General features: G+C 54.6%; 3 protein-coding genes across 3 annotated transcripts in view; 2 read left to right on the top strand and 1 right to left on the bottom strand.

Moving 5' to 3' along the window:
- The first annotated feature begins 282 nt into the window (after positions 1-282).
- PEAK3 (PEAK family member 3) lies at positions 283-4,983 on the top strand. The gene is made up of 4 exons (XM_074528591.1): positions 283-418; positions 1,057-1,184; positions 1,611-2,227; positions 3,063-4,983. Exons 1-4 carry the CDS (start codon positions 312-314, stop codon positions 4,047-4,049), a joined length of 1,839 nt encoding a protein of 612 aa, XP_074384692.1. The 5' UTR covers positions 283-311; the 3' UTR covers positions 4,050-4,983.
- Positions 4,984-6,991: 2,008 nt separating this feature from the next.
- OAZ1 (ornithine decarboxylase antizyme 1) lies at positions 6,992-11,015 on the bottom strand. Its single transcript, NM_001289873.1, is given in 5 exon segments — positions 6,992-7,515; positions 7,624-7,709; positions 8,546-8,718; positions 8,808-8,953; positions 10,828-11,015. Coding segments are annotated over 5 exon segments (651 nt in total). The 5' UTR covers positions 10,944-11,015; the 3' UTR covers positions 6,992-7,384.
- Positions 11,016-11,273: 258 nt separating this feature from the next.
- JSRP1 (junctional sarcoplasmic reticulum protein 1) overlaps positions 11,274-14,936 on the top strand; it is a 41,318-nt gene continuing 37,655 nt past the window's right edge. The window contains exon 1 of the mRNA XM_074528528.1: positions 11,274-11,363. The gene's annotated coding sequence lies outside the window, so the exon portion shown is untranslated. The remainder of the gene's footprint in view (positions 11,364-14,936) is intronic.

Below are 14,936 nucleotides of genomic sequence, written 5' to 3'. Positions count from 1 at the left end.
CTGAGGCCTCTCAGCTTCTCAGGAGGAAAAATCCTAAGGAAAGGATTTTCCATAAAAGATGTCTGTGACACCGGGGCAGTGCCAGGGGGCTCTGGGGGCTGCGGGGGAGCGAGGCCAAACCCAGCTGAACCAAACCTGGCTGAGCCAAACCTGGCTGAGCCAAATCCGACTGAACTAAGCCTGGCTGAACCAAACCCAGCTGAGCCAAGCCCAGATGAACCAAGCCCAGCTTCCTTGAGCCGAGCCCAGCATAGGTTTTGAAAGCACATCCTGCCCGCCCAGGAGGCAGCACAAGGGGAGCCCCGAGCGCCATGGGCAGCACCAGGAGGGGCTGGGATGGGCACCGGGAGCTGCTGCGGCTCCGGGATGTGCAGCTGGAGCCCCGCGGGACCTCCCTGCCCCCAGGGACACCTCACAGGTACCCAGAGCTCTGCAAAGGGGAAGGAGCTGCTCTCAGCACGGCCGCTGCCCCAAGTCAGCGCTTTGTGGGGTCTGGGGAGTTGGGGGCACCAGCTGGGATTGTTCAGACAGAGCTGAGCTTTGGATATTCCAGCAGAACAGGGAGGTTTATACAAAGCCAGTGTGGTTTCGGTATCGCTGGTGGCAGAGTCAGAGCCCAGCGCCGGGATGGGGAAGTGAAACCAGCGGCTCCATCCCAGTGCCCTCCTCCTTCGGGCCCCCTCCCCATGCCCGGACCCCTGTCCTGCCCCCAGGCTTGGCTGGGGGGTCTCAAAGGCCTTTCCTGCTCTTATCCCACTCCTCTACCAGCGCTGTGCCCCCCCTGGGGTCACCCAGCAGGGACCACCGGTGCCACATCAGGCCCTGGGCACACCTGGGTGTGTCCCATGCGTGTGGAGCTCCTGGGGCATCTCCCACCCCCAGGATTTCCCAGCGTGACAACTGGGGTCACTGGGCCACCAAACTCCCCGTGTTTATCCCCAAAACCGCCCCGCTAAGGCTCCCCAGGCCGCTGCTTCCCCTTTTTTGTGTGTTCCTCCCCTGGGCCGGCCCCGGGGGCAGCGGGAGCTGGGGGTGACGCTGTCCCGGCCCGTGCAGGGCCAGCTCGGTGCTCTGCAGTGCCAGCCCGGACCCGGCTGCCCCCGGAGCCGCCACCCCCATGCCGGACACGCCGGGGGGGTGCCCCCCTCGCTGCCCCAGCTCGGCCCTCATCTACAGCAACGTGGGTGAGTGACCCCCTGACCCTGCCGTGCCCCTGCTGTGACACTACGGTGTCACCTCGGGCAGTGGCGCTGCTGGCCCTGTCCTCCCCCCTCCTCGTGTCACCCTTCTGGCTGGTGCTGGTGTGGCTTTGGGGCTGGAAATATGCAGGGGGCAAAGAACAACGTGCTGTACTCCCATACCATACCACCCCATCCCATCCAACCCCATCCACCCCATCCCACCCACCCTATTTCACCTCACCCCATCCCACCCCACCTCACCCCATCCCATCCCATCCCATGGATCCCATCCCATCCCATCCCATGGATCCCATCCCATCCCATCCCATGGATCCCATCTCATCCTATCCCACCCCATCCCATCCCACCCCACTCCTCTCCTCTGTCCCGTCTGTCCCGTCTGTCCTGTCACTGTCCGTCCCTCCCCAGGAGAGCTGCGTGCCCACCTCGTTCCCCGCAAGGCCAGCCGAGGGGAGGGCGCTGTGAGACCCCTCCCCCGGGCCCAGCCGGACCCGCTGCCTCCCCCCCTGCCCAAAAAGCAGCTCCAGCGAGCCGAGTCCCTCCCGGCGCCCGCATCATCCCATGACGACCCCGAGCCTCGGGCCGGCAGCATCCTGTACAGCATCCCCGCAGCACAGGGGGCTCCCCCCCGGGACAGACCCTCCAAGAAGCCCCTGAACAAATCCCAAAGCCTGCTGGAGCCGCTGGCCCCAAGCAGCCCCCAGAAAGCCCCTTCGATCAGCCTGAAGGAGCTGACATTCGGCACAGGGGATGGGGAGCTGGGGCAGCTCCTGGAGAGCCCAGCCGGGGTCTCTGGGGTGGTTTTGGGGTGCCAGGAGGCCGCCCTGGCCCGGCTCTCGGCTCTGCTGCAGGAGGAGCTGCTGGGGCCCGAGGAGAGGCAGCAGCTGCTGGAGGCAGAGCTGCTGGGCAAGCGCTGGGCAGCCCTCGGTGTCCTGGACCCCCAGCCCTGCTGCCAGAGCGGGGACGCCTGGTACTTCAGGGTGGGCTTCACCTTCCAGCACAGCCAGCTGCAGTTGGCAGCCAAGGTAAGGGGGGATCGGGGTGAGGGGTCTGGGTGGTGCAGAGGGAGCCAGGAGATCCAGGAGCGTTGGTTTATCCACGGAACACGACACTGGGGCCACTTCCCCTTCCTGCAGCCACTTCTGCATTGCTGGATGACACAGTGCTGCTGGCAGGGGCTGGCTGGTGAGGGTGACACTTCCCCTGGGGACAAGGGACATGTCAAAAACGGCCCTGCTGGGGGACAGGTCCTGCTAACTCAGTTAGAGGGGCCAGCACATGCAGAGGAGAGGCTGGAGCAGAGCTGGCTGCCCAGGAGAGGAGGATGAGAGCCCAGATCATCTGGGGGCTGCACCACCCTCATGTCCCAGCTCTGGCTTCGTTTCTGGGTTCAGAGGGTGCAGGGGGATCCCAGCACCATGTGTGGGTCACAGCAGGGCTGGCAGGGTGGCCCAGCCAGGGACAAGGCTCTGTCCTTGAACAGCTGGCCCTGTCCTGTGTGTCCCTGCTGCTCCAGCCTGGGGTGGCCAAGGGACACATCAAAAATGGCCCTGATGGAGGACATGTCCTGCTAACTCAGCCAGAGGAGAGGCTGGAGCAGAGCTGGCTGCCTAGGAGAGCAGGAGGAGAGCCCAGCCTGTGCACCACTGTCATATCCCAGCTCTGGCTCCATTCCTGAGGTGTTCAGAGGGTGCAGGGGGACCTCGTAGTGTCCCAGTTCTGGCTCCATTCCTGGTTGGTTCAGAGTGTGTAGCACCACATGTGGGTCACAGCAGGGCTGGTGGCCCTGAGCTGGCAGGGTGTCCCAAGCCCAGGACAGCTGTCCTTGCACAGCTGGCCCTGTCCTGTGTGTCCCTGCAGGTCCCCAAGCCGTGCTGCTCCAGCCTGGCCGTGCAGAGCTCCCTGGGCACCCACTGCAGCATCCAGCGCCTGCTCGGCCGCTTCACCGACCGCCTCCCCCGGGAGCTGCTGCTGCCAGCAATCCCTGGAGCACAGAGCCCTTCCAGAGAGCATCCAGCCTGTCCTGCCCCCCAGCCCCTCCTGCAGGTGCTGCTTTGTGCCGAGGTTCCCCAGCAGACCCTGGCAGAGTTTGTGAAGGGCTCCCGCGCTCTGCACAGGAGCAGCCCCGGGCACTACGAGCGCCTGGGCTGCCTCCTGCTGCTGCAGCTGTGCATGGGGCTGGAGCACCTCCAGGAGCAGAACGTGGTCCAGGGGGACCTGTGCCCTGAGAACCTGCTGCTGGTGCAGTGCCCATGTCCCCCCGAGAGGCAGAAGGAGCTGCCAGGACTGTCCCTTCCTCGGCTGCTCATCAGCAGCTTCTTCAAGGTGCAGGAGAAGCAGAGACCTTGTTCCAGCAGCCAGGAACTGGACTGGAGCCACGCTCTGGCTGCACCCTCCACTCCAACAGCAGCTGAGCTGAACTTGGGCAGGCTGATCTACCAGATCTTGCACGTGGACATCTCCCTGGAGAACATTTTGGACTTTAGAAGCAAAAGGCTCCCCGAAATCCCCTCGCTGTCCATCTACTCAGCAGGACTGAAGCGCTTGGCCTCACTGCTGCTGCACAGGGATCCTCACCAGAGGGTGTCCATCCTGCAGGCCAGGGCCATCCTGCAGGTGCTGCTCTGGGGACCACGCCAGGAGCTCTTTGCCAGGAGCAGGAAGAGCCTGGAGCTGCTCCAGAGCTGGCTGCAGGTCAAGAGGGCTCTGCTGCTGCTGAGGTTTGCAGAGAACTCGGCTGGGGCTGGGGTCAGGCCTGGCCTGGAGGAGTGGCTGTGCTGCCAATACTTCCAGGGGGCCGCTGAGCACACCCTTTACCAGGTCACCCAGGTTCTCTATGCTCCCTAAACCACCTCCAGTTCAGCCCACCCAAAGGTCTCCTAAAGCTCACGAGGGCCCAGCCAAACCTGTCCCTGCCCAAACCTGTCCCTGCCCATGGCAGGGGAGTTGAAACTAAATTATTTTTAGGGTCCTCTCAGCCCAAATCATTCCATGATTCTATGAAATCCACCAGTTCCTGAGAAATCTCAATAGGTCTTCACTGGGAAAGCTCTACAAACCCAAGCCCATGGATGATGAAGTGTGTAAAACCACAGGGTTTATACCCTCAAACCATTTTTGCTTGATGCTCTAAGTCTGGTTTATCAGAGCACCTGAGGAAAGGCAGCTGGATGGGAGTCCCAGGCATCAATTTAGTGACTGATAATCTCAAATAAAGTTTATGGGGTTCAGACTTTGAACAAAACCCCCTCAGAGCCTTTTTGCAGCCAGCAGGTTTTTGCTGTTTTAAATTACACTCAAAGCCACCCATCACAGCTCACCCCGAGAAACAAAAGCTCCTTCAGCCTGTGCCTCCCAGAGACAATTTGTGGCACAGTCACTAATAAAAATGACATTTTAAAGGGAAAAATACAGCTTCAATAAAACCTGAAGCCAAGCCTCTCAAACACTGCTCCTTTATGTGCTTCTCTGCCAGCATTACACACTCCAGGGATGGATCCAGAGGGAAACACAAAGCCAAACTGTCCTGGATGGTGGTGATTACCCAGAACAGCCTCCATGGGCTCTGGTGAACAGCTCAGGTGAGTTCATGGGCACCAAGGCAGGGCTGTGGCATCTTTTCCTTGCTGTGAAACACTTGGCAGCACGTGGGATCTGGACCCAGTCCCCAAATCCATGCAGATGTCCAGGGACCAGCATGGTGAAGGTTATTTAAATTATTCCTCAGCAATTATTGATCCACTCCCAGCCATCTAGGCTGGGTATCAGGAAAATTCCCTCACTGAAAGAGTGCTCAGGCATCAGCACAGGCTGCCCAGGTGCTGGAGTCACCATCCCTGGGAGTGTTCCAAGTGGGGATGTGGCACTTGGGGACATGGCTTAGGGGTGATGGGGTCATGGTCAGGCTCAGTGGTCTGAGGAGACTTTTCCAACCTGAACAATTCCATGATTCAGTGACTCCATCACCTGACAGCAGTGGGACAGAGCCTCCCACAGCTGCTGTGCCCATGGATGTGGCAGTGGCTCCCCAGGGCAGTTACCCAAGCCTGGGGCATGGCTGGAGTGGGGAGGATTCCTCCTAGGAGCCCCTGAGCTCCAAAAAACCAAAAATAAACCAGAGCTGAGAGCCTGCAGAGAGTCCCTGAGCTCCAAAACACAGAAATAAACCAGAGGTGGGACCCTGGGGAGAGTCCCTGAGCTCCAAAACCAAAATCAAACCAGAGCTGGGACCCTCCAGAGAACAGCTCAGTCCCATGGTTGGTTTGCAGCACCCAAATCCCCCAGTGCAGCCTCTCCCTGCCCAGGCTGGACCCCATCGAGCCTGGCACAGAAACGGGGCTCAGATCTCATTGCAGGTGTCCCGGGAGAGCCCAGCCCCGCTGTCCCTGTGCCTCCTGCAGTATTTGCCGTGGCTACCAGAGGGCAGTAAAGGCCAGGGCACAGCTGCTCATCCCGGGCAGACAAAGCCCAACCCGCTGCCCTGGCTCCTGCTCAGCCCCCCAGTTCTGGTTTGCAGCGTGGGTGACCCCCTCCCCTTCTGCCAGGAGCATCCAAAATCCCCAAAACATCCCATGGAGGCAGGACCAGGCACATTCCACACGCCTGTTCTTGTGGAGAGCAGAACATGGCACAGGTACCATGTGTCAGAGGAAAACAGGGATTTTTCCAGATAACCAGAGCAGCCCTGTGCCAGCCTGTTGAGAAAAACAAGGACACCCTCCCCTGATCATGCCATCACTATGAAATTCTGGAATATCCTGAGTGGGAAGGGACCCTCAGGGATCATCAGTGCTCCCAACAACCCCACCCTGAGCAGCCCTGGGAGCTCCTGCAGCTCTGGCAACCTTGGCACCATTCCCTGGGCAGTGCCCGGCAGCCTCGGGGGGCAGAACCTTGCCCTGAGCTCCATGCCAAGCCTCTCCCAGCCCAGCTTTGGGTAGTTTCACACTGTCATTGGCCTTCCAAAACTCCCTCCAGGACCAGCACAACTGTAGGGCCAGGAGAGAATTGGGAAGAGCCATTTTTAACGAGCCCACTTTGCACCATCACTGCTCACACACCCCAGGTCACTCTGTGCTGCATCTCTGAGTTTCAGGGAATATTTCAGTGTATTCCATGGGATCCCAGCACTGCTGAGCCAGGGATGGGGCTGTGGGGGAAACTTTAGGGCCTCACTCAGAGACTTCTACTCACACCCAGCAGAATCTGGGGAAATAAACGCATCCCAAGAATTCCCTGCTCCAATGTTTTATAGAGAAAAGATTGATCAGCTCCAAACAAACCTTCAAGTATGGAAAAACATGGAAATACCACACTTTAAAGCTTAGCCCCTTTGGAGATTTATTTGTTTTAACTTCAGTTTAAGGTTTGTTAATTCCAGCATCCCAAGGAGTCCCTTTCACCCCAGCACAGCCCCCTCCTCACCCTTCAATCCCAAGAATCCCTGGTGATACCACTGAGCTGCAGGAGTGCCACAAACCTTCCCAGCTCACAGCCACAGTTCCTGGAGTCACCTGCACACACCGGGAAGGCTGCACTGTTACAGGAACACCATAAAATTCCAGGTATTTAAGATGCATATTTGGGATTTAAAGCAACCATGGGTTGAGACTTCCCAATGAAATCACACCCTGAATATCCCATAAAACACTGGCAAGCAGGCAAGCACTGCTCCTAATTACCACATCTGCTAATTACTCACTAAAACTAGAGTTTTCCAGGATTTCTGGCTTATTCCAAGTTTGGTCAGAGCACACCCATGAGTTCCAGTCAAGCAAAGAACAAGCAAAGCCTTTCCACACCTGCAACTTTAATGGTTGGGGCAGTTCCAGAGCCACCTCTTCAAGAGTGCAAGTCTTTAAACAGCTTAAAACCAGCAATAAAAAAAGTAAAATATAAATTTTTATTTAGAATTAAAGCAAATACTTCAGTATCACAAACACAATATTAAACTTCAAGAAATATACTGCTAAATTTGGAGGGAGCATTTATTTTTTTGCACAACCACGACATGCGCACAAAATCCAGAGAAAGATGTGGAGTCTGAAATTTTCAACATCTCACCACCAAAGCAGCTGGGTCACACAAGAGTTAAGATAGACTGGAATAAGATGTTGACAAAATTTCTACAGAATCATCTTTTATAGACAACAAGAAAGCTCTAAAGAGGCAAACATTGCAATCTAGTCTTCTTCTGCTGAGTCTCTCTCAAACGTGTAGGCCATGAAGCAAGCATCTGGTCTCTTGGGGACAAGGGGATGCCCTGGTCTCACAATCTCAAAGCCCAAAAAGCTGAAAGTACGGAGCAGTGCAGCTAGAAAACAAAGCAGTAAACACATTTCACCCATGGGATAATGAAAAAAAACTTTTAAATTTCCACCAGAAGGCATTTTGTGTGTCTGGAGGTGCAGGGAACACCCACCTCTGTCATCTCTGTTCTTGTGGAAACAGATGAACACGTGCTCAACTCGGAGTTGTTCTTCAGCAAACTCGAGAAGAACTGCAAAACTGCAAGAGGAACAGCAGGGGTTCAGTGCCCAGGGAATGCCCTGGGATGGGAGGGACCCACAGGGAATTTCCTGGGATGGGAGGAACCACAGGGACCATCCAGGGATGTTCTGGGATGGAGGGACCCAAAGGGAATGTCCTGGGATTGAGGGACCTACAGGGATCATCCAGGGAATGTCCTGGGATGGGAGAGATCCACAGGGAATTTCCTGGGATGGGAGGAACCACAGGGAATGTTCTGGGATGGAGGGACCCACAGGGAATGCCCTGGAATGGGAGGGACTCACAGGGATCATCCAGGGATGTTCTGGGATCGAGGGACCTAAAGGGAATGTCCTGGGATGGGAGGAACCACAGGGATCATTTAAGGATTGTGCTGGGATGGAGGGATCCACAGGGAATGTCCTGGGATGGGAGGGACCCACAGGGATCATCCAGGCCAAGCCCTGGCCCTGCACAGGCACCCCAGCAATCCCACTCTGATTGTTTGAGCTCTGGCAGTGCTTCTTCACAGAGAATTTCAAGGCCCTGAGAGCCAATCCACACAGGAATTGCTAAGGAAGAGGCACAGGTTGGAGCCTCACACCACCAGATCCCTGAAGCCCAGGCAGAACTTGAGGGCAGGACTCCTCAGTGGCACAGAAAAAGCTGAAGGAGCTGCAGTGACACACTCAAACAGCCTGGAAATCTCACTGCCTAAACCAGCCTGAAATCCCAGACTGATTCTTCCAGCAGCCCTGAAACCAGGCTCACAAGAGAGCATCAAAACTCAAAATTAAACTTTAAAAATACAAAAAGCAAAGTGTTCTCCCACAGCCAAGATTTCCCTGACCCACCTGTCCTTGCTCCCCTCAGGCAGAGCACCACTGGGAATTTCAATGTAGAGGTTGTTGTTGTTCAGCACTGCTCTCCAACTGATGTGTTTGGCATCTGTAAGCCTTGACTGGACATTGAGAATTCTTGTCCTGTTGTTAGGTGTTAGTTCTTCTGTGACATTCAGCCGATTATCCTGCAGCAGGGACAAGAGCAGAGTCATTTTCCTGCTCATTTTCAGAGGAAGGATTGAACGTTATCAAGCTGTTTGCACCTCATACTCACCGAATAAAATAAATTAGCTGAAAGATTGTGATCCCTCTGACTATTCCCTCGCCCACCTGGGATCTTCAGGGGTGGGTGAGGGACATCAGGAGCACCACCGAGGCCCCGGACCCAGGTTACTACAGCAATTGAAGGGAACCCTGGAACTGCAAAGGGAACACGGTTACACAGGCTTGGACAAAGCCCTGGCACCTGCAGGATTTAAACAGGGTTAAAAAACCCAAACCTAAGCCAAAGGAATATTTCAAGTGGGAAGACAAAGGAAGCTCCACAGCAGGACAGTGCCCAGGGAGCTGCCACTGCAGTATTTTGAGTGAAGATTCACTTGGAGATGAAAAATACTCAGGCTGAGTGAGTTTCTGTGCCAGGCAGACCTGTTGTGAGCTCAGGAAAAGAACATTCCTGCAGGAATTTGCTGCTTTCTGCTCTCCTTGCTCTGATCCCAGCAAGGCAGGGATCACTTTTTTCCCTGGGATATTCCCCACCAGGAAATTCCAAGGAATCATCTCCACCTCCACAATTCTCTGCTTGAGCTGAGGCCACACCTGAACCTCTGCAAAACCTCCAAACCTCTTCCCACTGAACTCCTCAGAGCGATCCCACAAGGAGGAGAAAAACACCGTATTTCTGAAGGTGCCAGGGATATTTTTAAGTTTCTCCCCATCCTTTTCAAGGCTGTTTCACTCCTCCCGTGGCAGAGCAGCGCTGGCCCCTCCCTCTGCACCATCCTTCACCCGCAGGCTCCACTCTTGAGTTGCGTCATCTCAGCAGATGCAGCAATCGAGGCCCTTGGGGGAATTTTCACAATCGTCCTGTCTCCGGGTGCCAGCAGCAGCCACTGCAGCCATTTGCAAATCCGAATAAACAGCTACAAAATAATCCACCATTTTGCTCCCGACTTGCGGGGTTTGGATTGGTTTGGGGGTTTTTTTAATTTCTTTTTTTTTTTTGGATTTTTTTTTTAATGAGCTTGAAACTTGTGATGAATAATCCGTATTAAAAAGGCTGGGAATGGGCAGAGAAGTTAAATATTATGTGCTGGAAGATAAATTATATTTCTATTTTAATATGAAGCAAGGGTAACAACTGCGAAGTTTTATTAAAAATACAAAATCCGCGCTAACTGAATGCGCTGTTTTAATTAAATTAGTATCCAAACCATTATTTTAAGCTCTTTGAAAGAGATGTTTTTCTTTAATATCAACATTATTTATTTTATCTGAGAATGACTGTGAACTACACATTTTTAATTTCCCTAACAAATAAACCTTTAAAAACCTTTTCCAAAGGTGTGCTGTGGCAATCTCCAATAATTTCACATTTTTACCCCAAAAAGGTGGTGCAGAAGGAAGGTTTGCAGCCATAAATATATTTTAGTGATGTTTACGTGCTCTTAGGGAGGAAAAAAACAATCTTTAGCTCGCAGTTAAATATAAAAACGGTTAAAGAACTCTTTCCACAGTCCACACACGAGGTGGAAAGGGCAGATCGATGTCCTGAGCATCCACCGCTCCACACCAGCCACCTTAATTCAGGTTTTTTCTTTCTTCCCAGCACCTGTGGGGGGTGTTTTAATCTTTCGGTTCAGTTTTTTAACCACCAGCTCTCGTAACACTCTTACCCTCGATTCGTTTTGCGGAGTATCCACGGTTACATAAGGGGATAACAGCCTTCAATCCTTCAATATCTTTGCCTAATTATTGTTTTCCCCTCGCCCGCCCCCCCCTTCCCCACCCCCAAGCCTTGCCCGGAGCCTCCCCCAACCCGGGGTTGCCCTCGGGGGTCCCTCCCAGGGCTGGGACAGCGTTGGGGCCTTAAAATTTCCTTTATTTTGTGCTTTTTCTACCCTCCCGTGCCGCCTTTCCCCGCGGGGCCGAGGCCAGGCCGCCCCTCCCCCGCCGGCCACGCAGCGCTCCCCGCCCCTCTCCGGCCACCAGGGAGGCGACAACGAGGATGAGGAAGAGGAAGGAGGCAGCGAGGGCCCAGCGGTGCGAGGCTGAGGGAGGCCGCGGCGCCTCACCTGCTCTGTCCGGTACTGAGGCTCAGCACAGCGGGCATGATGGTGCTTTTATTCCCCTCTTTCTCTCTAGCGAAGCAGTGGCTGTTGAGTATCCGTTGCAGGGAGGATTTCACCATCCGGCCGCTCTGGTCCGAACCCCGAAACCCTCCGCCGCCTCCGCCCCCCGCTCCCCAGGCGCTGCTACACAAAATGGCACCGCGGCCCCACTGCCTCCTTATATACCCTCGTCTGTCACGCCCCCTAATAGACCGCGCCCCTCAGCGCGTGCCACGCCCTCGCACGAGGAAACGGCTTTTATTGAGCAGTTTAGATGTCTATTTAAATATCTCGCTGTTTATTGGCTGAGCAGAGCGCGGGAGGCGGGACATCGGCTGGGGGTGCCTCACGGGGGGCGGGGGGTAGCGGCGCGTGATTGGCTGCGCGCGCCGCGGGCGGGGCGGAGCCTGGCGGGGCATCGGCCGGCGGGCGCTCCGCAACCCCTCACTGCCCTCGGAGCCACCGGTTCGAGTCCCGCGCCCGCGCCCCGCCCGGCTGAGGTAACCGGGGGGGCCGGGGGAGGAGCGGGGTGTGAGAGAGCACAGGGAGGGAGAGACGTGAAGAGTCATGGAAAAACACGGGCACGTCCGTAGGGTGCAGCCCTGGGGCTGGAAGCAGCGGAGGGGCGGCCGCATGATCACCTGTGGGACCCCCGGGGGCATCGCACCCTCAGGGCTTCGCACGGAGCTCGGTGCTGAGGGAAAGTTTTAATTAAAAATTAATAATAAACCCACCACAAGTAGTGGGGTAGGTCCCTGAAAAGTCGGGTTCTGGAGTTGTGAGCTGGTTTTGTTTGGACTGGTTCCCTTTGGCCTCACTGTGGTTTATGGATTTATAGGGGAATAGGGATGGGGAGTAGTTAGTTTGTGGGTTTAGGGTGGAATAAGGATGAGAAATAGTTGGTTTATAGATTTATAAGGGAATAGGGATGGGGAATAGTTAGGTCAAGCTTTTACAAGGGAATAGGGATGGGTAACAGTGAGTTTATGGATTTATAGTGGAAAAGGGATAAGGAATGGATGGTTTATGGGTTAATAGGGGAATAGGGATGGGGAATAGTTGATTCATGGATTTATAGTGGAATAGGGAAGAGGAAGGGTTGGTTTATGGATTTACAGGGGAATAGGGATGGGGAATGGTTGGATTGTGGATTATAAGGGAATAGGGATGGGGAATGGTTGGATCATGGATTTACAGGGGAATAGGAATGGGGTATGGTTGGATCATGGATTTATAGGGGAATAGGGATGGGGAATGGTTGGATCGTGGCTTTATAGGGGCTTAAGGATGGGGAAAAGTTGGTTAATGGATCAGCTGGCGACTAGGGGTAGGGAATTGTTGACAGTGATGACCTTTTAGGCTAAAAAAGGCTTTTTTGTTGTGCCTTCACTAAGAAGCAGGTAAATTCTGCTTATTTACACAGCAGAAGTTGGGCTAATCCCTGTCCCAGCCAAGCCATCCCCTCTGCTTTCCATCTCCTACCAAGAGCTCGGAAATCCGAGGCTTGGGGATGTGTTGGGTCTTTGTGCAGCCCCACAACAAGAACAGTCCAAGGAAAGGATGGGAATTTGGGAACAGGACACCCCCACTGCTCTTCTGGATGGGACTGATGGAAGCAGCTTCATGCCTTGGGGGTGAGGGTCAGCCCTCAAAATCCAATTTAAAGCAGGAAAGATGCACAAAAAGCTAAATAGGTCATCATTCCCATGGGTTTGGGAATCAAGTCTTTGGCTGAGCCGTTTCTGATAATTTCAGCCTGAAAACCGAGGCAGAGCCACATCCAGAGCAATGGATTTTATCTTGTATGGAAAAAGAGCTCAAAAGAATGGTGTAAGTGCTGGTGTTTGCAGGCAGGGGTGCCTTGTAAGTTAAATGGGGAAAGGTGTTTATAGTACCAAATAAAACTGCTAAAGAGACATTGTAATGGTTTTTAAAAAATCATGGTTTTCCATTAAAAAACTTATAGATGGCTGCATTTCTTTTTTTCTTCATCATCTCGGGCCACAACACCTGTGGCCACCAAAACACAACCTGTTTTATTGCCTGCAGCTACCAGAGCTGCATTTGGCCACTTCTTAGGGTGTTTTATTGCTCCCTTATTTTTATTTGCTTGAAATTATTCCCATCCAGGAGTTCTGAGCACAATGGATTGATCAGCTCCACTTTGCAGAGGGATCATTGTGTAAATCTCCACCCACCTTTTAAGTCCTGAAGCTGCTGGGATAACCCAAGATGGAACAAAGTGTCAAATAAAAAAAAAGTCAAAATAAAAACAAAAATAAAAACAAAAATAGAACAGTGTCTGCAGCTCAGAGGAGAAGCCTGGGGAAAAAAAATTCTGAGAGTCCTGGAAAGTGAAAGGGATGAGGAGAAAGTCCTTTTCCTGCTGTAGGAATCTGCCCTTAGCTCCCAGAACATGACATAAACAGAGCTTGTGCTCACCTCAGCCTCCAGGGTGTTGATTTATGGAGGGGAAACTCTTCTGTTGAATGCATTGCCCAGAGTCCAGCCTGGAACAATGGGAGAGCTGCAATTCCGGAATATCCGGAGCACATCAGAGGGGATTTAGCAATTCCTGCTTTGTGTGTTGTGGTGGGAAGGTTTTCCTGCTGGGGGCTGGAGGTGTCAGGGGGTGTCAGGGCCACATCAGCACTCGGTGATAGATTTCATTATTTCCAATAATGGCATTTATTATTCCTGTAGTAATCCTGCTGTAATTCCTTATAATGGCTCTGTGTGAGCAGAATCAGCGCTGCAGCTGTTTCCTCTTCCCTGAGAACTGGGAACAGCTCTGCCCTTTGAATCCCTGTCACCTCCATGGTCCATCACTCCATTTCACAGCTGAGTGCCTGGAGAGCTCTGCACAAGCCCAAGCAACCTGTGCTGGGTTTGTGTTAAACACCACGGGGGATTAGTTCCAGCTGCAGTTTTGCTGAGATTGCCCAACTTCCACTCTAGCAGGGACACTGATTCAGAAATCCTCGCACAGAAGCCTCTGAGTCACAATTTCGGGATTATGGCTGAGGCAGTTGGAGATGTTGCCATCCCCAGCTGGTTTTTGCCATGAGTGCCCTTCCTGGGGCAGAGCAATCTGCAGCAGGGTTGTTGCTCCAGCTGCATTCCCAGTTTGGCATTGCAGCCCCTGGAATTACCTAATTGAGGGGGCAGTGAGCCCTGACAGTGTGAGCAGCCCAGCTCTGCTGTGGCACAGCTGCTTCCAGCACACAGGGAAGAGTCACAGAATCCCAAAAGATCCTGAGCTGGATCCCACAGGGATCAAATTCAGCCCCATCCCTGCACAGCCACCCCAAGAACCCCACCCTGAGCACCCTGGGAGTGCTGGTCTGGGTTGGGAGAGACCTTAGGGACCATCTTGTTCCACCTTGCACCAGCCCAGGCTGCTCAGAGCCCTGTCCAGCTCTGGCACCCTGGGCAGCAGCAGCCACTGAGAGTTCAGGTGACACCAGGGGTGACAGACACGACCCCACTGCCTGCACTGCCAGCACAGCCAGCTCCACACAGGCTCAGAGACCAGACAGCCCATGGAACCTGGAATGTCCTCAGTGGGAAGGGACCCTCAGGGATCATTGATCCAGCCCTGTCCCTGCACAGCCACCCCAACACTCCCACCCTGAGCACCCCTGGGAGCTCCTGCAGCTCTGGCAGCCTTGGCACCATTCCCTGGGCAGCCTGGGCAGTGCCCAGCAGCCTTGGGGGGCAGAACCTTGCCCTGAGCTCCATGCCAAGGCCTGGCACAGCTGCAGCCCTTGCTGGGCTCCTGTCCCTGTGCCAGAGCAGAGCTCAGCCCCTGCCCCTGTGCCTGCCCTGGGGAGGAGCTGCAGCCCCCGAGGAGCCTCCCCTCAGTCTCCTGGGCTGCAGCTGAACCAGCCAAGCGCCCTCAGCTGCTCCTCAGCCCTTCCCCAGCTCCGTGTCCCTCCTCTGGGCACTCTCCAACAGCTCTGGGTCCTTCTGATCCCGTGGTGCCCAAAGTGCCCCCAGCACTGGAGCTGAGGCTGCCCCAGGGCAGAGCAGAGTGGGACAATCCCTCCCTGGGCCTGGTGCCCCCAGCACAG

Source organism: Zonotrichia albicollis, chromosome 29 (assembly GCF_047830755.1).
Source record: "Zonotrichia albicollis isolate bZonAlb1 chromosome 29, bZonAlb1.hap1, whole genome shotgun sequence".
NCBI classification, from domain to species: domain Eukaryota; kingdom Metazoa; phylum Chordata; class Aves; order Passeriformes; family Passerellidae; genus Zonotrichia; species Zonotrichia albicollis.
The sequence above is the reverse complement of the archived record's forward strand: the minus strand, read 5'-3'. Positions and strand labels throughout refer to the sequence as shown.